At 47.0% G+C, this 21723-nt stretch overlaps 1 protein-coding gene across 2 annotated transcripts in view; it reads right to left on the bottom strand.

Annotated features, from left to right (window-relative positions):
- Positions 1 to 21723, bottom strand: part of ITGAL (integrin subunit alpha L) — a 50193-nt gene that overhangs the window by 9460 nt on the left and 19010 nt on the right. Inside the window, exons 6-27 of one of the 2 annotated variants that reach the window (XM_033169900.1) lie at positions 21449 to 21579; positions 21006 to 21151; positions 19595 to 19739; positions 18992 to 19142; positions 18066 to 18133; positions 17495 to 17627; positions 16113 to 16261; positions 14784 to 14921; positions 14471 to 14674; positions 13728 to 13858; positions 11137 to 11297; positions 9498 to 9649; positions 9163 to 9291; positions 7504 to 7577; positions 6429 to 6564; positions 5360 to 5464; positions 4385 to 4464; positions 3592 to 3675; positions 2581 to 2656; positions 1477 to 1587; positions 1167 to 1235; positions 621 to 725 (exon numbers count right to left, since the gene is read on the bottom strand). In XM_033169900.1, coding sequence (XP_033025791.1) covers positions 621 to 725; positions 1167 to 1235; positions 1477 to 1587; positions 2581 to 2656; positions 3592 to 3675; positions 4385 to 4464; positions 5360 to 5464; positions 6429 to 6564; positions 7504 to 7577; positions 9163 to 9291; positions 9498 to 9649; positions 11137 to 11297; positions 13728 to 13858; positions 14471 to 14674; positions 14784 to 14921; positions 16113 to 16261; positions 17495 to 17627; positions 18066 to 18133; positions 18992 to 19142; positions 19595 to 19739; positions 21006 to 21151; positions 21449 to 21579 — 2678 coding nt within the window. The remainder of the gene's footprint in view (positions 1 to 620; positions 726 to 1166; positions 1236 to 1476; positions 1588 to 2580; positions 2657 to 3591; positions 3676 to 4384; positions 4465 to 5359; positions 5465 to 6428; positions 6565 to 7503; positions 7578 to 9162; positions 9292 to 9497; positions 9650 to 11136; positions 11298 to 13727; positions 13859 to 14470; positions 14675 to 14783; positions 14922 to 16112; positions 16262 to 17494; positions 17628 to 18065; positions 18134 to 18991; positions 19143 to 19594; positions 19740 to 21005; positions 21152 to 21448; positions 21580 to 21723) is intronic. The other variant, XM_033169901.1, reaches the window with a different exon arrangement.

The raw sequence follows: 21723 nt of genomic DNA on the forward strand, positions 1-21723 counted from the left end.
AAATTTAATTGAAAACAAAAGTACAGAGGGGCTGGTGGAGCTCAGTGACTGAGCACATAGTCTGCATGCAGGCAGTCCCATGTTCAAGACCCTTTATCTCTAGACAGGGCTGAGAAAATACCTCTATCCAAAACCATGGAGGGTGGCTGCTAATCACTGAAGCCAATACCGAGCTTAGAGTGGCTAGATGTAAAAAGAGGACAGAGCTCCTACACCTTTGATTGCCGAGTCGCTAGTACCCACTACAGAAGACTAAAAGGAGAACCAGCTCCAGTGCTCACTGGTGCAAAACGTACTGTAGCTCAATACATTTCAGAGCAGAAGCACTCCTTCAAGAGCTTGAAAAACTTGAGAATTCTTAAAATTCAAAAGCACCCTGTAGCAGTGCAAATAGTAATTCTTCTTCTTCTCATAATGGGCTCATTATGTCTTTCCTTTATCACCGCTGTGTTGAATGTATTGCCCCCACCCCAGCGTCAATATTAGTGCTTCGAATAAACTGGAATGAGGGACTCGCAGGGAAAGGATCCCATTCTCTTACCTTCCACCTCTAAAAACCCATGCCCCAGGAGTTGACATTTGCCGCAAGTAACCCTTTACGGACCATTCCAAGCCTTTACCTCAATTTTGCTTTGGGTATACATCAACCCAGTGATATGGATTACGGAGGAATTGATCTGTCCAAGATCACACTTGTAGGTGAGGTAAGTGCCGGCCGCACATTGCTAGGAAGAAAGCAGAGGAGTTTTTAAAAGCGCCCATCCACACTTAAGAAACCTTAGTTTTCAGGAGTAGCTACAACTCTAGAACTGAACAGTACCACATTATTCTCCTAATATGCAATTCCATGCAGAATTTCATGCAAAACAATTATCCCTAAAAATAAAGCATTTTTATCAGTCATCACTAAAATATTTGCATTCCTATACACACTTTACCCCCGTGTGTGCATTTTTGTACACATCACTGGGTCAGAAAACTGCACGGCAAAATTCGGAGAAGTGCAAATGGCTGTGTTTCAGTTTGCTTATTGTTTCGGAAGTGCAAATTAGGCAAGTTTTCCTTTAAATGTGAACTGAACTGAATCCCTCCCCCCACACACACACACTTGCAGCAGGCTTTGAGACATAATCCTTAATAAGTGCTCTTGTGCAGAGACAATCTACCTCAGTCAACTTGACTTGGACCTTTATGCTATTCTCTGTTTCCATGGGTTGGCACACTGCAGGGGGAACCTAGGAATTGGAGAAAAATTTGTGTTTGTTACCATCCAAAAAATATGGAAGCTTAAAATTACTGGTCCCATCTTTTCAATGGGTTGCTTGATCATCCTTCACTTCCCCTATGGTGAATTACCGTATGTGGGCGACCCCCACCCATTGCTTAGCCACCCAAAAGCTAGCACTAGGGGGTGCTGAGCTTCCATCTTTTACACCTGCTAGCTGTCCCTGCCCTGTTGTTTTATATCCTACTTACTGTTCGGATGTTATCCACCTCCCAGGTCAGCCCGGCAGGTAAGGCGGTTGGCACCTTCACGATCACCGAAAGTGCAGGAGGTGTGAAAGCACCCAAGGGCCGGTTTGTTAGCTGCAGGAAGGGGAGAGGGGAAAAGGAGAGAGTGACTAAGGAGACTCAATGAATTAAACTTCAGAAAATCAAGGAATCATTGCATTGCAGAGTTGGAAGGGACCCTGAGGATCCTCTAGCCCAGTGGTTCCCAATTGGTGGGTTCCCTGGCACCATTCACATTAACAAAAACCACAATAGAGATATCAAAAATTTCTAAAGTAGGGGTTCCACAGCACTTAGCTAATTGGGAGCCACTGTTCTAGTCCAAACCCCTGCAATTTAAGAATATGCAGCTGTCCCATACAGGGATCAAACCGGCAACCTTGGCATTATCAGCACCTGTTCTGACCAACTGAGCTATCCAGGCTCAGTGAGCTGGGGTGGTGATAAGTAGCAGTAAGGGAGCAGTAGCAAATACAGTAAAAGCAGCTCCTTCTATCCAAGTCAGACTAAGGGACCCTCTAGATCAGCACCGTCTACTTCAATCAGCAGATTCAGTTTAGGGAAGCGTCATATGTAGCTCAGTGGTAGAGCATCTTCTTTGCAGGCAGGTCTAATCGCCAGCATCTCCGTGTAGCACTGAGACCGAACGCTGCCTGAAACCCTGGAGAGCTGCTGCCAGTCAGTTCAGACAGTATCAAGTAAGATGGGCCAGTGGTCTGATTCAGTAAAAGGCAGAATCTCATGCTCCTGTGTTCCAGAGACCCTCTGGGTCCCAGCAGGGCTGCCCAGGTGAGGGCCAGAAGGCCATGTTAGTCTCCTGCAGCCAAAATGACATCTGTCTGTACATTGTACATTTAAAGCACCTGCCTTCCGTGCAAAGAATCCCGTGAACTGCAGTTTGTTAAGAGTGCTGAGAACTGTAGCTCAGTGAGGGGTAAATCACAGTTCCCAGGATTCTTTGGGGGAAGCCGCATGCTTTAAGTGTATTGTTCGTACTCACTCACAAATGTATTATGGCATGAGCTTTAGTGAACTCTTTTTTTGTGTGGTTAGTAGTTTCTCACTCACTTCATACGTGTGTGTCACGGTCTTGTTTTCTTGACGTTGGGAAGTGAAGTTCACATAGTGGCTGGATGTTTCTGACCTGCATGGGAGAAAAAGCAGAGATGAGGGAGGTGAAGAACAGAAGCAGGGAGCCCAACCCCAAGGAGCACAATTGCTGCAGCCTGTGACCCTACAATGGTGGCAGCGAAGTCAGCAAGGCGCCACCAGGTGTTTCTCATTGTTACCACAACCTATCTGTGCCCACATTGCTGCCCCCACAAAAGTCTCAGTCCACCTACACTACTCGCTAGGGAGCAGAAAAGGAGCCTGGTTTTCTTGTTACCAAGAAGAGATGTTTTATCTTCAGCTGTCGTAGTGGCCAGACACAGTGCGAATGCAGTTTAATGTGCATATTTTTGTGACGTAAATCACAGCTGTGTGAGCAGCCCTGGAAGGGGTGGGGGAACTTAAATATGGAGAAATAAACAAACTGATGGAGCAGATGAAATTGTTTTGTTTGGGAAGATGGTGTGGGAGAAAAGAGCTAAAATAACTCTTTCCTCTAAACACATGTACACTCATCTTTAAAATCTTGGGAGTCTCCTGTGGCTTCATTGAAAATTACCAGTTCTATTCATAGATTCCTTGTGTATTGTGTACTTTACCTCTTAGACCTTGCATTCATGGAGGCAGCAAAGGATGTAATACTTAAGTGTCTGGGCCACCACCAGCACCACCAAATCCCCCCACATAAAAAAAAAACTTATGATGTCAGGGAGGAAGTATCCAGCCAAGCCTTCTACAAAGCACAGATTTCTCTGCGGAGGGATTTCCCCCCTCCCATATAGAAACACACACACAACACACAAAGCTGGAATGTTCAGGATACTGGATTCTGCACCCAGTAACAAATTCTAGGCATGCACATCACTGACATGGAATCACAGCATACCCCCAGCCCTGGTTACAATTCTCAAGCTCTACCCTCAGCCTAAGTGGTCAGATGAGAAGGGGAAACAACAGCTTGTCTCTTACTCCTTGACAATGATGTTGATGGGGTACCGGACAGGGATGGTGTGACTGGCCCCGGTGTCAAGAGTCTCATTCACGTTGTTGTCGCTACAAGACAGAGACAGATGTCAAGAAAATGCAAAATATCCTTTCACCTGCCACCCCAGAAATGGCCCTGACTTCCGCACCCATACCCAGGCAGGAAATTCTGTAACAAAAACTTGCAAATAACTATTCTTCTAGACACCTATGGGTTGCGTTCAAGTATGACTAAAGGTAAAGGTAAAGGGACCCCTGGCCATTAGGTCCAGTCGTGTCAGACTCTGGGGTTGCGGCGCTCATCTCACGTTACTGGCCGAGTGAGCCAGCATACAGCTTCCAGGTCATGTGGCCAGCATGACTAAGCCACTTCTGGCGAAACCAGAGCAGCACACGGAAACGCCATTTACCTTCCCACCGAAGCGGTACCTCTTTATCTACTTGCACTTTGACATGCTTTTGAACTGCTAGGTGGGCAGGAGCAGGGACCGAGCAACACCCTGTCGCGGGATTTGAACTGCCAACCATCTGATCAGCAAGCCCTAGGCTCAGTGGTTTAGACCACAGTGCCACCCGCGTCCCACAAGTATGACTAACTTAGGTCCGTTAATTTCAGTGGGTCTACTCTGAGAAAAAAGTGAGTCGACAGGGCACCTATGCCCTTAACAGCTAGGTAGCAGAGGGGAAAGCAGCAGAGGTGTTTTGCATGACATGCTTCACCTGCTGAAATCTCTTCTTCTACACACCTATTTTAAGGTGGGAGGGAGGATACACTTACCTTGTGACATTTGCCTTCATCTCCAAGTAATCTCCCCAGGAGCTGTTGCTGAGGATGCTAAACTTGAGCTGAATTAAAGCCTGCAATGGAGGAGGGAGATCAAAAGTGAGACAATTCATGGCACTTGCTGCCTGTCTCCCTCTCTCCCTCCCTCGCTCTCTAGAGTGCTGACCCCATCCCCCTCATGCAGAACGAAGGATCCTCATTGCATCTTGAAATGTAAACTCTAGTAAGAAACAACAGCTTTCTTTTCTTTTCAATTCTATGCTGGTGGATGTCTTTAAGAGGCAGTTGCAGCACTTTTCAAGAAAGAGAACACTGCAGAATTATGAAGAAAGGAAGATAAAAAATGTGCTTCCTTTCTGATCGGAAGCCACTGCCTGTGCTGTGCCTTCTCAGCTTTCCTCTCCCCTATATTTGTTGCAAATGATCTCCCTGAAGCACTCACAGATGGGGCATCTGCTGCACCCAGCATCTCCTGCTCTCAAAGTCTCCCCCTTTCCTCCTGCTGTCCTGGCGAGCTCCTCCTGCACTCACTGTGCTTCTGCTTGTTATCCTCAACCCCCATCCCCACACATGCCAAAAAGATTCAAGTTTCTAAAAATTCACATACATATCCATCAAGGCACAACAGAAAACTAATTACACTTCTTAAAACTGACAATAAGCTACCAACAATATCTTATTTTCTTGCTTTTTATTAAGCAAACAAAAACTTCTGCATCTGATTCACTCGTTGTAATTTCTCTAGTTATTGCTTAATTATTTGTCAAGCCAATTCATTGTTCCTAAATCGCAATCTTTACTATAATACTGAAAAAGCTATCCAGAGACCGTATGTTAACCCTCTTTCCTCTTTCCACCACCCTTTGAGGTTGGTTAGGCTAAGAGACTGTGACTGGCCCAAGGTCGCCCATGGAGTTTCATGGCTGAGCAGGGAGGGAGTGCCAGCTGCCAGTGTCACCGCATGCTCACCTTAGTATTGCTCTTGAAGACAGGATGGCTGATATTGCAAGAGAGACCCTTGAGGTGCTGGCTATCCAGTAGCCCATCACAGCCCATGATGAGCAGAGCGTTGGACTGTGAGAAGAGAAAGGGTGGAGCAAGTTCAGGGTTGATGTCAACATCTGGCAGCCTTGGGTTGCTAACACCTGCCCTAGTCAGCATCCCTTTTGTTGTTGTTGAAAAAATGACCCAGCATGCTGAGCCCAGCTGTCATATTAATTTCTTAACATAACGTCGTTCCAGGGACTTGTGATAAGTCAAAGCTAGCCTTAGCCACCAGGTGCTGCTTGTAGCAGAGTACTGCTGCCTATGAAGTCCAAGCGGGGTGGGGGGTGGGGGGAGACATCAGAGGACTTTTTGCCTCCAGTGGGGCAGGCTACCGTAAGCTCTTTTAGTCTGTGACCTGCAAGGCTTTTTTGGGTGGCTCTCTGCAACATTTGAAACCCCCAAGCCCTTGCACTGCATTCCCAAAGCGGGTAAATGAGGGTAAAGGTCCAGCTTTCTTCCCAAAGCCTAACTAGTGCTTTATCAGCTTTGGAAGGAGTTGGGAGGGCTCTAAGAACCTGCCAAAGCCTCACACCTCCTTCCCAAAGCCTGGCACCTTGGTTAGGTGGCTTTGGGAAGGCAGCGCAAAGGCGGCGGCGGGGGGGGGGGGAGAGTCAATTTTTGGCTTTGCTCCTCTCCCCGCATGTGCAACAAGGCAGCATGTGGCCTATGGGTTCCATTTTGAAGTTCTCTTGCAGCTCGCTTGGTGTGAAAAGTTGAGGACTCCCCTTGGGAGGGAGCTAAGTGCATTTCCATTAAGGTCCTGGGCTGGGAAGAGAACAATTTAAGCATCTGTGCCCACCATACCACTACATTTTCTTCTTGTTTAATTCTTTTCGTCACTGCTGCCAAAAATGCGGGGGAAAGGGGTTGTGTGTGTGTGTGTGTGTGTGTGTGTGTGTGTGTGTGTGATCAGACCAGGCTCTAGGAAGCCTTCAAATCTGAAGCCAGCCCCATCCAGTTCCAGTGCCCCTTTTGCGGAGGGAATACCTACCACCCAAGCTTTGCGAAAGGAGAGGCCCGGTATGTGAGGCACGTGGAGGGTCACGAAGTAGGCATCCTCTTTGCGGTTCTCCAGCTCCAAGCTCATGTCCAAGTCTCTTCCAGGAAACACAACCAGCTCCTGAGACCTGATCAAGAGGATGTTGGGTAGACAAGCTGATTAGCTGATTAGTTCCTGAGTCTGGGAGGTGGGACTGTTGAATGCGCTAGGAAACTGGTGTAGCCTTTGAGTCTCAGTTCTGCCCCAAACTCACAACGGAGTCGCAAGGCCGTCTTCACCATCCAGCTGCCCACTGAACAGTCCAAAGCATTGAGAGGGCGCTGGGTTGGTGAAGGCTGCCATAGGGCATACCTACATTTAGCCGACTCAAAACAGGGAATATTGGGAGGTGTAATACTATGATGGGAAAAAGACTAAAGATCTCTGAAAGACCATTCTTAGCAGCCTCACCAAATTAAGTCTCAGCATTCTTTGGTAGAAGCCACAGTGTTAATGTAGTATAAAACCAAGGTAAGTTTTAAATTTACTGCTGTAAGCTTTGTAAAATAATATTGTTGGAAACTAAAGCAGGGGACAAAGTTCACAGAACACCGTGCAAGTCTTGCTACGGCTTAACTCAAAATGGCCACTGCCCTAGATTTAAATGGTGTTCTCCAGAATGGCTTCCCTCCCTGCAACACAGTCAGGGAACACTTTGGTTCCTAGAGACATTACAATTTTGTAGTTTAGCTATACCAAGCACAGTACACTCTCAGCCTCAGCCCCTATCTACAATCCTTTAGAGCAGAAGTGACCGATCTGTTGCCCTCCAAGTGTTGTTGGACTCCTATTCCTATCAGTCTCCAGCTAGGACAGCCAACGCTCAATGCTGACAGGAGACCACTATTGGAAGGATTGTTGTTATAAAGTATACGAATTTAAAACTCTCGGCACTTAAAATATGCTGGCATATATGCTAAGACTTATTATTGCAAAAATTCAGACCTGACCTCCCTCTACCACTTTTAATTTGTTTTCCTACACTACAAGCATCAGTGACTGTTAGCATCAAGGATGTTCAACATACCCTGAATTGTGAAAGGAGAGTTTCAGGTCAGCATGACACACCTGATCTTCCCCGCAGTGCTTGTCAAAAGGAATCTAACACGTGAACCAAGAATATTAGAACAGTTACGGTAATATGCAACATCTTCTGAACAAGCTACTGTACCTCTTCCTGCTGAAAACAGTTAGGCTCTGCCCCATTCCCAGACCTCCGGCCTGCTCGCTCCAAACCATGAGATCCCATACATTCCCCTCGCCCTTTAGCTCTAGCTACTGGGAACAGATAAAGCTGTTTTCATGCACGTTCTTATGCAGAAGAGTTTGTACTTCTTTCTGCACATCCCAGAGGAAAAGCCTCCACTGCATACTGCAGGCGTCAGTCTCAAATTTTGCTTTATGTGCCCAGTTCCTTTGCCCAAACCCATTAAATCCCATTTCCTTCCCTGAGAATCTGTGGTCAAGACAAGACTTGCCCACCCCACCCCCTGGTCTATGAGTCCTTTCACACTGGTTTTCTGTTTCGTTTCATCGCCAATGTATTCTGCAACATGTCATTGGTTGTGTGCAGGCAGCTTAAAACGAAGCTACGGCTGTGTACACACACCACCATTGGCTTTGGCCCCTGTGCACTCTCACTACAGATGTCTGAAGCTGAGGAGTACCCATGACATTAGCCACAACCCCTCTGTATCCTGTAGCTTCTTGGGAAACACTGCTGTTTGGTGCATGTTCCCCTCAAGCCAGCTCCCATCCAATTTGAAAACCGTAAGCAGTGGTTAGGCTGGGGCATGAGCATTTCAGACAGCCATTGCACATGTGCAGATGACAACACATGCGCAGATGGCAGCTTCATTGGATTGGAGCCGGGAGGCTGCAGGCACAGCGAAAGCCATCAGCTAATGTGCATCAGGTAAAGACATCATTTCCCCCTGCTTGCTGTACACAGCAACATAAAAATAGGGACTTGAAGCACTGTGGTCAGGGGGGAAATGGCTCCACTGTGTTTCAAGCATCTAATGTGTACACAGCCTAAGTTGTTCTTTTTCTCCATTTGGATCTAAGCTAGGATTTCTTTGGGGGGGGGTTTACATCATAGCAGACTGTTTCATAAGAAGAGGGAAGACACAGAATAGATATGGGTTGTGGCTAATGTTAGAATAATAGAATCATAGAGTTGGAAGGGACCCCCAAGGGCCATTTAGTCCAACCCCTGCAATGCCGGAATCTCAACTAAAGTATCCATGATGGATGGCCACAAAACCTCCCGAGGGAGTCCGTCCCACTGTCAAACAGCTCTTACACAACATTCCACTTTATTAAGTTTTCTGCAATGCTTCCCAATTGGAATTGCATTATTGCCATCTGGAGGGGCACTTTTGCACTATAGTGTAACAGAAGGAGGACGACAACAACAACAACAACAACAACAACAACAACAACAACAACAACACCCTGAAAACATTTGCAGCATAAAAAGTTACAGTATTTCAGCTGGAATTCACAGGACATGCAATGACTGGAAACGAAAACCCAATCCCAATTTTTTTTTGCAGGTACAAACCAGGATGGTGTCTAACCGCCCCATTACGATCATGACCACAAATCATCGTGAATGCAGAGTAGAAAGGCCACCTGGGTGGCCCCTGTAATCCTACTTTCAAGGTACTAGGAGTTCTCTCACCTCCACCATCGCTGTGTTACTTAGGGGGCTCAGAACAAGTCTGGGGTGTCCATTGTCAGGGTTGTTGTCACGCCCGAGAGAGAAGTTCATAAAGAGCTTGATAGGCGATATGTAATCCTCAATGCAGCTCTGAAAGGGAATGGAGGCAGCTGGCAGATAACCTCACAAATCACCCTTGCAGATATTGAAGCCAGAACTCTCGTAGGAGGGGTTCTTGGGCACCCACCCCAGAAGCAGCCGCATCTTCAGCAACACGCAATAGATGCCTGTGTGGACAGCTGCCATATCTCACCCTAGGTGAAGCTTCATGGAAATGAGGACAACCCTCCATTTACCTTGAATATAATGCTCTCCTGTATGCACACTTCTCCCAGAGAGAGTTCCTTCACCCCATCTGTGACTTTTGTGTCATTCTTAAACACTCCTCGGTGCCTCATCCTGTTCCGGTCGATCTCAAGGCGGAAGGAGAGCTTGGGAGAGAGGGGTCCTGGAGGGAAAGCAGGAGAGAGATTATGCATATAAAGGGATGATGCACTGATGACAGAGGACAGCCAACACTCTTGAGTGGAAGGGTGGCAGGATGAAGACCACCTGGAGGAAATATTGGGGGAGATGGGGTAGGGTGCTATTTTATGCCAAGATCCTTGTTTTGTCAGAAGTAATTCCTGTCCAGCAAGAACTCACCACAATGTTAATTATTAGCTGCCTCCTTACTTTTGCTGCCTCTTTCTGTTTCTTGTTTGGAACAGTAGCATCATTGCTTATTAACTGACCTCTTGATTGTTCTGTAATAATTCAGTTCCTGATCCAAATGTGTGTGTGTGTGTGTGTGTGTGTGTGTGTGTGTGTTCCCTCCCCCCACCCCATTTCCCTTCATAGTTTTCTTATTATTATTTTTCTTTCAGAGGGAAATAGTGCAATTTCAAAAATAAAAACTATCAGTGTACCAGTAATCAAAGACCCCTGCTGAAAGGAACTGCACATCCAATTATGGGGCTATTCATCAAGAATGCTCCTGTTGCACTAAACAGAAAGCAATGAAAAGAGCACAAGCTGCGAAGAGGATGCTTTGAAGTCAAGGCACAGCAGTTCTTAAAGGCCTTGCAGTGCTTTGCCAGCCAAACAGCAGAGCAAACTGGTCCTTTTTTTGTTGGCACCTGTCTGTCTCAAGAGACAATGGAATGGGCCTCTGGGGATTAAGTCAAACCACTGCATTAGCAGCATCAAAGTGACCTCCCCGGAGCATAACCCTGGGCAGTATGTATGGAGGTCCTGGGCAGACAACTAGACCCCCTCTTGGCCCCGCTGATGTGGTCCAAAGGAAAGCACAGCAAGATGTTTGGCACCAACTTGGCAGCAGGAGTTGCCGGAAGGAGGTATACAAGGTGCTGTCTAACTGTTTTAGGGACTCCACTCTGGATTTGTGTAGGGTTTACTCCTTAGCCTTTTCGTCTCCTAAAGCTATATCCCACAAGGCAGTGGAGGTTTAGGATCAGAGTTTTCCTTCTCCTAAACGGGCTACCTTCCCAGGTTGATGAGTCCCATCTGCCCCTCACTTCCCTCCAGAGCACATGCAGAAACAACCTTCCTGACAACAGGACCCACTGTTAGTCTCATCCTCTCCATCTGCTGGTACTGCAGTTGCAAATTTTAAGTGGAACAATAATCATTACCTATTAGGCCTGGGGAAAACGAGAGGACAACACAGAAAACGCTGGGATGCAATGGCTTGGTGAGGCCACTGTCTGAATTCTGCATAAAAGCTGAGCGAGGTGAACAAAAGGTACCAATTTCAGACAAAACAGCTAGTGTGGAATATGTGGGCTACTTTTTGGGAAGCGACTGTGAGAACAAGTTATGCCTAAGCCCTGCCCCCAGGTCAGTCCTCTACGCTGCAGATGTGGGTGATGAATACTCCCCTGGACAGCAGGATTAGGCTCAAGGCAAGGTCCACGATTCCCAGGCAACCCTCACCTTGGTAGTGCTTGGTGGCCAAGCTAGTGCTGAAGCAGATGCTGAGGTCGACCACCAGATTCTTCCAGGTGCTGGCATCACCCAGACACTCCACATCTTCCCGTGGGATTTCCTTGGGCGAGGAGTGCACCTTTGTCACCACGGTAATGATGGGTCTGGAGCTGCAGGAACCGGAGACGGCAACTTGGGTTGTTGTTTTATTTAAAAGAAATGTTTATGTCCTGGCTTTGGGGGCCCCAAGGTGAGGACAGTCATTAAATTTGGAGCAAGGGGTCACCAGCATGCTGATGATGAACCCCCGCCAGCTCCATTTCTCTGCAACATCTGAATCAGGGTAGATGGTGCATGTCCTAAACTCGTACCTGGATGGGGGTAAATAAACTGCAAATGAATTCAGTGGGGACTGAGCCCCATTTTCCTAACAGAGCAACAATTCCCAGAGTGGTTTTAACAATCAATTCCTCTTCCTAGGGAACTCAAAGATAATTGTAGCTTTGTGAGGGGAATAGGAGTCGCCTAACAAATCTCAGCACCCTTAACAAACTACATTTCCCAGCATTCTCTGGCTCTGACATGGTGTTAGGTTGAAGGCAACAGCTTGTCTCTGACAGAAAATGAAAAAGCTTAACAGATTACTGAATGGATGCCCTAGCCCGGGGGTCAGCAACCTGCGGCTCCGGAGCCGCATGCGGCTCTCTGACAGGTCTCCCGCGGCTCCGGCATGCCCCCTTTCAATGCCCTTTCAATAATAATTAAATGGTTATCGGCAAAAAAAAGGGCCAAAAAAACCATGAATAATCCGCATCAACGTTGAACAGCTGGGTGGTCTTTCTCAGCCCTCTCGGGGTTCCCGAGGACAGACCCAAGATTGATGTCCACCTTGACCACTCCCAGAGAGAGGAAGCGACTTCTTCACACCAATAAGCGTGTGGGGAGGGCTGAGCTTTTACCACCTCGGCGTGCCGATTGGCAGGACAGATCGCCCGCCTTGGCGCATAGGCTCGGAGCCGGGGCCTTACCGCCGAGGTAGCCACTGAGGATGAAGGCGGGAGGCGGACATGGGAGAGTGATGCTTCGTCCGGCCAATGAGCCGCCAGGATGCCTGTTCCTGTTTGAGGGGAACATGCCAATGAGGGTGGCGTTAGGGCGGGGAGAAGAAGGAGCTGGGCTTTGCGAGTTATCGAGAGAGAGAGAGAGAGAAAAGAGTCGGGATAAAGGCGGCGGGAGGTGGTGGCGGCGATTGGAGCGGCCCCTGTCGGGCGGAATCCTTTTCAAAGCGGCCGCGCAGAGGGCGGAGCAAGCGGGTCAGGCGTCGCCGTGACAGGAGGGCGGTGATGGTCGCTGACAGGATGAAGTAGAGCTGCTTTGGGGCGGCGGCGGCGAAAACGTCCAGGCTGCTTCTGAAACCTCCGCCAACCGGTGCTTCGCCAGCGCTCGCTGCGGGCGGTGTACATGCTCAAGACGGCCCCAAGGGCGGCTCGGGGGCCCGGAGCCCCGAGGCCGGCGCGCTGCAGTGCCTGGCGTGATTTCCCCCCCCCCCCAAAAAAAACCTGTTTTTTGCTTTTTGGCTTTTTGGCTTGCTCTCCCACCCCCTCTCTTTTTCTTCCTCCCCTCCTTTTTTAATCCAAGGGGAGAAATCCCATTTTTAAAACAAACAAACAAACAAACGAAAAACAAACAAACACCCCCCACAGCTGCTGCAGCCACTCTATTTGAATTTTTATTATTACCCTTTTCTCCCTCTATCCCCCTTTTTCTTTTCTCTTCCCCTTTTGTTTTTGTTTTCAAAAAAAGGAAAAAGAAGAAAAAGATTTCCCCCCTTTATTTTTATTTTTTAAACTACTACATATTTTAATAGATATTCTCCCTACCCCACCCCACCCCCAATTTATATTTTTCCACCCCACTTTTCCATTCCCACCCCCCTTTTTCTTTCTTTATTAGTTCGCTTGCCAACCTATCTTAGAGGGGGAAGCCCTCTCTCCCACCCACCACACCCCCCAAAAAACAACTTTGAGCTGAACCCCAAAAAACGGGGGTAGATCACTGCTGAAAGTAGATCACAGTTTCTTGGGAGTTGGCCACCCCTGGTATAAGACATGTAACTAGAATAAAAATTAAAAAAAACCAAGCAAATAATTGTAATAACTACTGTAATAAAGCACTGCTATAATTATATATAATTTCCCTAAAATTTTGGTTTCATTCGCCTTTCCGTGCTGAAATGTCACAACCTGAACGACCATGGCTTGCCCCCCCCCCCAGTTTTGATCCTGGGTACGCCCCTGAGTCAATGCAAAAAAGTAATAACTTATTCTTGTTGTTTTTACTAATTATACTTTGCATTGGCTCCTATACGTTATTTATTATTATTGCATTAAGGTAAGAAACAATATATGCAGCGTTATATTTGTTTTAAATGTCGCAATGGTTTTGCGGCTCCCAGTTGTTGTTTTTCCCTTTGGAAACGGGTCCAAGTGGCTCTTTGTGTCTTAAAGGTTGCAGACCCCTGCCCTAGCCACAACCTCTTTAGACTCCCCAGCTGCCCTCTGGGAGAGCACAAGAGTCTTGGTCCTCGCAGAGCCACTCACCGAAGCACCACAACCTTCCCCAGAGCTCCCACTGCAATGTCGGTGAGGCCATCTCCATCGAGGTCTCTCTTTCCATGGATAGACTGTCCAAAGAAGACCAAGCCAGGAGAAATGCTGGCTCCTGAAATTCTCTGTGGGAGAGAAATGCTACTGGCTTAGAATGATGCAGAGAGGCAACGTGACCACTCAGGAGGACGAACAGATCAAATACAAGCCAAAAGAAATTGCGTTTCTTCCTACAACTTAATGACTGGCGCTAATTAGCATTAGTTTTTGGCATCAGCTAAAGCACAGCTGAAGTTTGACAGTTCAATAACCTGGCATTGCAATATGCCAAATGACTGTGATCGACAGGTGGGCAAATTCAAAGAGGCTCCCCAACCCCAATCTTGAGTGCCGCAGGCTTCCCCACCCCAATTCTTAAGGCTCCCAAGGTTCCGCACTCTTTCCCCCCCCCCCAATTAAAACCACGGGCACACATTGCTGTTGTGTGTGCGCGCACCCACCCACCCACCCCCCAGTTTATTTTTAGAATGTGAACCTTTAAGAATTACCCCACTTCCATGGTTCTGTGCGAGTCCCTGTTCTGAGCAAGACTCAGAGCATGTAGTGAAAGTAGGAGGAAGGCTCCTTGGTGGGCAGAGGAGCATTTCATTACTGACATTCCTTCATTTCCTGTAGCAGTTCTCTCACCCTCATGGCACATGAGCATGCCAGTTGGTGCTGTAGCCCTATTTTGTTACCTGGCTGTACTGCATCTGCAGGGTCTTCTCGTGTCCGTTGTAGATGTAGACAGCACCTCTCTCGTTGTCTTCCGAGGGGGCTCCGACGGCCACATCCACCAGTCCATCCCCACTGATATCTGACAGGTCTGTGATGGCCACTCCAAACCTGCCCAAGGGGTATCCTGGATCCCCAGTCAGCTCCCCCTGGTGAACAAGAGTACCCTGGAAAGAGAGGTGCCCTTGAAAGGCTGCTGTCTTTCGAAACCACTGATTCTGTGACACAGCGTGGGATTCCTGCACTGGTGCACAGGACACACATAGCTCTGCTCACCTGCTTCCAGGTGTACACGTAAACCTGCCCCCCTCTCATCTCTGTGAAATACTGAGGAGCTCCAACAAGGAGGAGGTCTGTTTCCTTATCGCCATCTACGTCCACAGAGCAGAGCGCTGCCCCAAAATATGATCCGATCTACAAAAGAAATATTTAAACATCCAGGGTGAAAGGGGTGGCCCTTGCACAAAGGTTGCCTCAAGATGTGCTTTATAATACTTAAGATTTCTACAGCCTGTTCAAAGCACTTTACTTGCATTATCTAGCTGCAATCCTTTCAACAACCCTGTAATCATCCTCAAACATACAAGCATATTGCAGATCAGGGGCCTCAGAGCCTGAGCCTGAGCGCTGCTTGCCTAAGGCCAACTAGTGACCTAGGTGGCTCTCCCCACATGACCCGACCCAGACCATGTGATCATCACCTGAGGCCCTTCTGTGTGTGCGTCCTCCACAAGAGGTCCGGAGGGTGGCAACACGAGAATGGGCCTTTTCTGCAGGGGCTCCCTCTATTTGCAGAATGCTCTCCCCAGGGAGGTTCGTCTGGCACCTTCATTATATACCTTTAAGCCTTTTCAACCAGGCGTTTGGCTGATTAATATTCTACAGGCTTTTAAATATGTTTGTGGGAGGGGGAGGGGTTATTATTTTGTTTCGTTTAAACTATTTATTTTGTGCCTTTATCCTATATTTTTATCCTGTGAACTGCCCTAAGATCTTTGGATGACGGGCAGTATAATTTTTTAAAAATTTTATAACAACAACAACAGAAATGCACTTGCTGCCACTTAGCTGACATACAAGGTTTAAGGTGCTGCTATCTGGTGTATAAAGCCCTATGCAGCTTGGAACCAAAGTATTATTGGAACTAAAATATTATCTCCCCCTCCTCCCTCTCCCCCCCCCCCAATTTCCAATCATTGTGTATTGCAGGATGGGGTATCCTGCAAATACCATCCAGCCTTTAGTCTGGCAGCTGCTACCCTTTGGCTCTCGCTGCCACTGGGGCTGTGAACACATTACTGGCTAAAAACATAACCAAGTTGTTCTTCTCAATTCAGGCTGAGGTTGCTTTGGGAATTATGCATCGAAATGTATTCTTTCATAATAAACAACAGGATAGATACAGATTGTGGCTAATGCATGTACACTAGCAGTAGAAGCACAGGGTGTGCAGGGTGTGTATACACAGCTTCATCAGCTCTGCAAAATGAAGGGACTCTTTTGGTCCTACTGGGGGGCCATAATCATCCTTTTGCCTAATTCCAGGCATCAAAGTTGACCAGAATGCCCAGACCCTCCCAGCTCTAGGAGCCCTGTTGTTTTCACCTGCTGCCCTGGAATGTCCTGCTTTAATGTCCAATTGGTTGTGCTGGGGTTGACCTCAAATATGAGGACTCTTCCCACATGTTGATATCGAGGGGCACCAGCAGCATAGAGCTCTCTCTGTTGATGCTGTAGAAATTTCAGTGCATACCCTGAAAATAAAAGAAAAGAACAATCAGGTGGAGATACCAAAGGAAAAGAAGGTGTAGACTAGGGGCATTTCTACACAACACACACACTTTGCCCTGTGTTTTGCAACACAGAGATCTAGAAACTTGCTAAGAGCTCTCAGAAACTTAAGTTCAGAGCAAGCCCAGCATCTCTAACCACCCCAGCTCCTGATGGTCGTCTTGCTTTCAACATGCAAAAAAGCAATGAAGCTTTCTCCCCTATCAGATCCATGAATCTTGTGGAAGATGGGGGAAAGCAAGCTTCTTTAGGCCCCCTGTGATCAGACAGGGGGCCAAGAGCCTCAGAAGAAAAGGAACCTGTTGTCAAAAGCCATTCCCCACCCCCCCTTGAGGTGTTCCTTTGTCCCTTCCTCCTCCATTTGCCCAAGATCCTCTTGGCTTTTTGTTAATTTGAGATTATCCCTTAGGTATCAGTAAAAGCCCGAGGCATCCTACTATTATGAGTTGGGGGGGGGTGGAGTCAGTCTGCGGCAAGTTCAATGGGAGAGTTACTGCTGTGAGCCCCTCCACCCTTCCCTCAAGTTACATGTAAATAAAGTCATATATCTTAAAGACACCACAGGCTCCACTGACCTTCATTCCAAGGAGACCAAACCCTGGGTAAATGCTGGGAACCTCTAGAGTCTCTCACTGCTTTGTGACCAGGGTGGTGTGTAACACTGCACTGACGTGCTAGTTACTCTGTCACCACTGTAACTGCATTTCACATTTCTGGTCTTAATTGATAATTTTGCAAATACCAAAACCCACAATTGTCTACAACGGGGAGGGGAAAATTCTGTCCCCCACAGGCTTAATTAGGCCTGGCAGGAGCCCTAATTTGGCCCATGTGGCAGTTCCCCCCCAAACCCCGCTCTCCTGCCCTGCCCCATCATGTGACATCAGCTGGGAGGCAGGTGAAGGCGTGGCCTTCACTTTCACATGTGTTTCAATACGGCACAGCTGGAAAGTTGGCGGCCTTCTCTTCCCGCCACCGCTGGACTACCTTGGAGGAAGGTCAGGTTTGCTGCCAACTCTATGTAGGAAAAATAACTGTCCATAGGAAATATAGCTATATACAGCCCTGTTCAGATAAACAAACAAAAAACACCACACAACACACACGTGCTCAGTACACAGGGCTGGAAAATAAAGGCCCAGTTAATGGGGGAAATGGTGCAGAGGCCCAGAGGAAGGAAGGCCTTCTCTACTCACCCAAGTAGGCTCCTTCCATCTCCTTCCTGACTGAGGGGGTCGTGATGAACTTTTCGCTGGCCAAACCCTTCTGCTGTTCTAGCAGCCCCCCTGCCCAGTTGTCAGCACCCACAGCACCCAAGATCACCCGGCCCTGCCATAGGGGGAGAGAAAAAGGAAGAAAGGAACAATTCCAAAACTAATGCTTAGGAGGCACGTTTTCAGCAAGGCTTCTAAGCAGATTTTTTTTTTTATCCCATTCATCATCTGTACTGGATTTACCATATGCCAATGTTTTTAATTGTTAATATATAAGCAACCGTTTTTATTTTATGCTTTTTATCATATTGCAAAATGGCTTTGAGATGCTTTGCAGGAAGCCCTTCAGAAATGGAAATGGAACCGGACATCACCCTGCAGGCTGCAACCCCTACATGCGTTTGCCAGGGAGTGATCTCCCAATGAGCTCAGTAGGACCTACAGCTCAGCAGGTACGTACAAAAAGATTTCTTTTAATTTATTTGTTCCAGAAGTTTATGCTCCGCTTTTCAAAGCATATTGCACCAAGAGGCGTTCCACAATTCTGGCTCACCTGGGATATGTCTGCACTGAGTCCACTCGATGACAACTCCAGGTGGAACGAGCCAGTATCACTGGTACCTGTAATGTACACAGATTGGGTGGGGTAGGTGGGGGGAGAGAGAGAAAGATGTCTTTGTATAAACCTCCCACCGCAGAAGGGGCTGAGATTCAGCTGCTTCAACTGAGGACCTGTCCACAATTCTGCTTGCCCCATTCTTTCTAAGAACAGGTTTTCCCTTCCCCCTCCTGCTTCCCCCCATAAAACCCACTCTTTAGTGCTAAATCAGTACAAACAGCAATCCACCCAAAAAACCCACCAATTGCCACTTGTTCCAATTCAGCACTAAACTGTGGGTTTTCCTGGGGTGGCTTCTAGTTCAGAGGGTCCATCTGTCTTTTGGACAGGTTGGTGGCCTGCAACCTCACTTCCCAAAATTAATCTCTGCCCACAGGATCTTTTCCGTAGACTTTAGCATATATGCCCATATGGTTCATGGGACCACCTGAACCAATCCCTTAGAGTATGTGCTGGACAGCTATACCACAGGATGCGGCCTCAAGAGACAGTCCCGGGTTTACACACAAGCAAAGTAAATTACAGTTCAGGGCCTCAGATATGTGGCCTCTAAATACCAAAACAAAAAACAAAAAATCTGAATTTCAAGTTGTACATAATTGGTTAAAAATAAAAGAATAAAACACATTTCTTTTGGGTAATGCTATATAGAGCCTTTTAAATTTGATACAGGGCCGCAGCATGTACTAATCTGGCCATGCCCACAAAAGTTCCAGATTGACCAGTACTTTGCTGGTGAGCTTTGGGTGCTTGTTAAGATATCATTTCGAATGACAGGGTTCCCTACCATTCCCTCTTCTCCATCCCATCCAACCCAACCCAACCCAACAAGTGAATAATCCATGAACCCAAATAAACACCTTCAATTGCATAGATCTTAGACTGGAGGTCGTTGAAACTGCCTCTGAGCTCCTCAAAAGTGGCCAGCACCTTCACAAACTGGTCTGTGGGTTCTGAGGCAATTTTCCGGAGCTTATCCTGAGCTTCTTCAGTGTTAAAATAATGCCCAATCTGGAGAGACAAGGAAGGACCAGATGAGGCAGGCCAAGGTAGGACTTGGCAGTGGGGTGTCTATACAGGTGTCTGCCCCGCCCCCCACTTACGCATGATCGACTCGTGCACGGCCACATTTCCATGCAGCACTGGGAATTAAATAATTCAATTCAAATGCAGAAATGGTGGGAATGTGATGGAGAGTCCTTGGGACTGGTGAAGAGACCCTCCCCGGAGCATGAACAGGACGTCAGTAAGGGCGGAGGAAGCCCCAAATAGACTGGAGGCACAGTGAGGCTCTGTTTGCGCTGCTCAGCCTCCCCACCTAACAGCTGATTTGTGGGGTAGCGCAGCCGCCACAGCCACTTTCCTGCACCTGCTCCAACCTCCTGCTGGCAGTTTTCTGTTTGGGCCTTAGAGAACTTAAGCACTATCCTGCAAGGCTGAGACACAACTCCTAGGTACTTTACCCCAATGGCAAGGCGTAAGATGCCCTTTTTCTTGGCAGAGGCTATGACCCCATTGTCAATATCTGTGGCAACTCCATCGGTGATAATGATGATCACTTTGTTTGATCCTTTCCGCATGCCACGCTCAGGAATGAAAACTTGATCCCTGCCATCAGTAAACAAGGGAATAGTTATTTTCTAGACCGAGGCAAATCCTTTAAAAACATGGATTCCCAAACTGTGGTCTGTAAGGTTCACCCAGGTGGTCCATGGCATGTCCACATTAAGTATTCATATTGATTTTTAACTGTGCTATTGCTGCTGCTTTTATTTATCTTATAAGGATTTTTGACTGATTTTCTACAATGTATAAGCAAAACACAGAGTTTCCCCTGCTTCCCTCCAACTCCCTCCATAACAGAAGATCAATTTCTCAAATTTTGCCACAAGCTTGCTTGTGGGTGCCAGCCATCAGAATATTCATTTGACTGTCTTATAAAGCTTCTTTTATTTCCACGCTGCACTGTATTGTACTACGATTTGAATCTTACGGAATCAGAATGCAGGAGAAGGTGGGCATATTGGGTGGGACTTACACCCAGGCCTCTTTTTATAAAAGTCAAAAGCAGTCCCCACCCTCCAAACCCAAGACAGTGTTCTGAGAACACACTGCAAACACCAAGAACATAAAACAGGGATAAGCCCTGAGAATGCAAATAGACAGAATTTAAAATATTCATTTAGTTTTTTTAAAAAAAAAAATCCTTAATGATTAGCATTAATATAAGTCAGGCCTCTCTTGAGTTTTGTTTTTTGTTTTGTTTTGCCACTAGCGTAAATAAAGCTACCCTAGAGCTGAAGGACTTGTCTACAGCAGCTACCAGCCATCTTGTCTTATAATCCTCTGGCTGTCCTTGTAAGGAGGCCTGAAGGGGAAGAATACACTTAATCCTTGGTGAATTATATAAAGGACAGTATAAAATATAGTGCACGGCATCTTCTGCTTGGCCTGTTCTGCATTCGCAAAAATGTTCCTTTACTTGCCTACTATAAAGTCTACCAGCCAAATAGTCGATAGGGATAGCCTGAAATCTAAGCTGGGTAAAAGCATGCCCCGCAGCAGGAATAAGGTTTATTCCTGCATGCATTTTATGTTTATGGCTACAAAGAGCAACAAAATCTGAACCTGAAACACCCTATAGTTAGTGGTGGCACTTCTTTGCTACTGCTATGCCTTATGATGGTACTGTACAACCAATGGTCTCTGCTTACTGTCATGATAGAGCTGGGGGGCTATGCTCCACGGCAGGTTCTTAGTTTATGTATCTCTTGTCAAAGGACATGTAATCCCATGATCTGTTAGAGCCCACTCCCTCCTTCCCAAAGGGCCCCATTCCCAACTTTGCCACCCACTGAAAGCAACACTACTCACACCACACATCTGATGGCCTTGAAGGTGTTCGTAATGCCTTTCATATGTGTCACTCCTTTCAAGAGTGCTCGAGGGTTGGGGTTTCTTGTATAGTCATTGAAATCAAACTCAATTTTGGGTGAGCTCGAAAACTGCACAGCAGCAAACTGGAAGGGGAGAGCAGAAAGAGTGCATCATTATGGCAAAACAAGCTAACCCTTTTTGCCCAGGCTGAAGGATGAAGGTGTACTGCTAAGGACCACAGACATCAGCCTGGTTCACACGTAACACTAAACCATGGTTCGCTTAAGACGTTGCTTGTTTAACAAACCACAAGTTAACTGTGAGTTGTCCCACAGTTGATAAAACAAAACTATGGCTCACTTCTCCAAGGTTTGCTTTGTTTTTCCAGCTGCTCAAAGCCCTGGGCTGTGACCCTCTGATGTATGACAAGTATATCTTACATGTACGGTGCTGTTGCGTAGTCCGTCCATCACACCAATCATAAATTCCGTAATGTTGCTGAAATCCTTATTTTTCATGCTTTCTGACCCATCGAAGAGAAACACCAGATCCACATTCCCTTTCAAGCACTCTGTGGGATGAATGGGGAGATTGGTTATAGTCTAATGGAAATATGGGCAGGGAAGGAATGGTTTATTAAACTATGGGAACTGGGAACTTCGAGTAAAATTACCTGGGTGCTTTGGGTTCAACCAGGGAAAAAGAAAATAAATTG

Source organism: Lacerta agilis, chromosome 14 (assembly GCF_009819535.1).
Source record: "Lacerta agilis isolate rLacAgi1 chromosome 14, rLacAgi1.pri, whole genome shotgun sequence".
NCBI classification, from domain to species: domain Eukaryota; kingdom Metazoa; phylum Chordata; class Lepidosauria; order Squamata; family Lacertidae; genus Lacerta; species Lacerta agilis.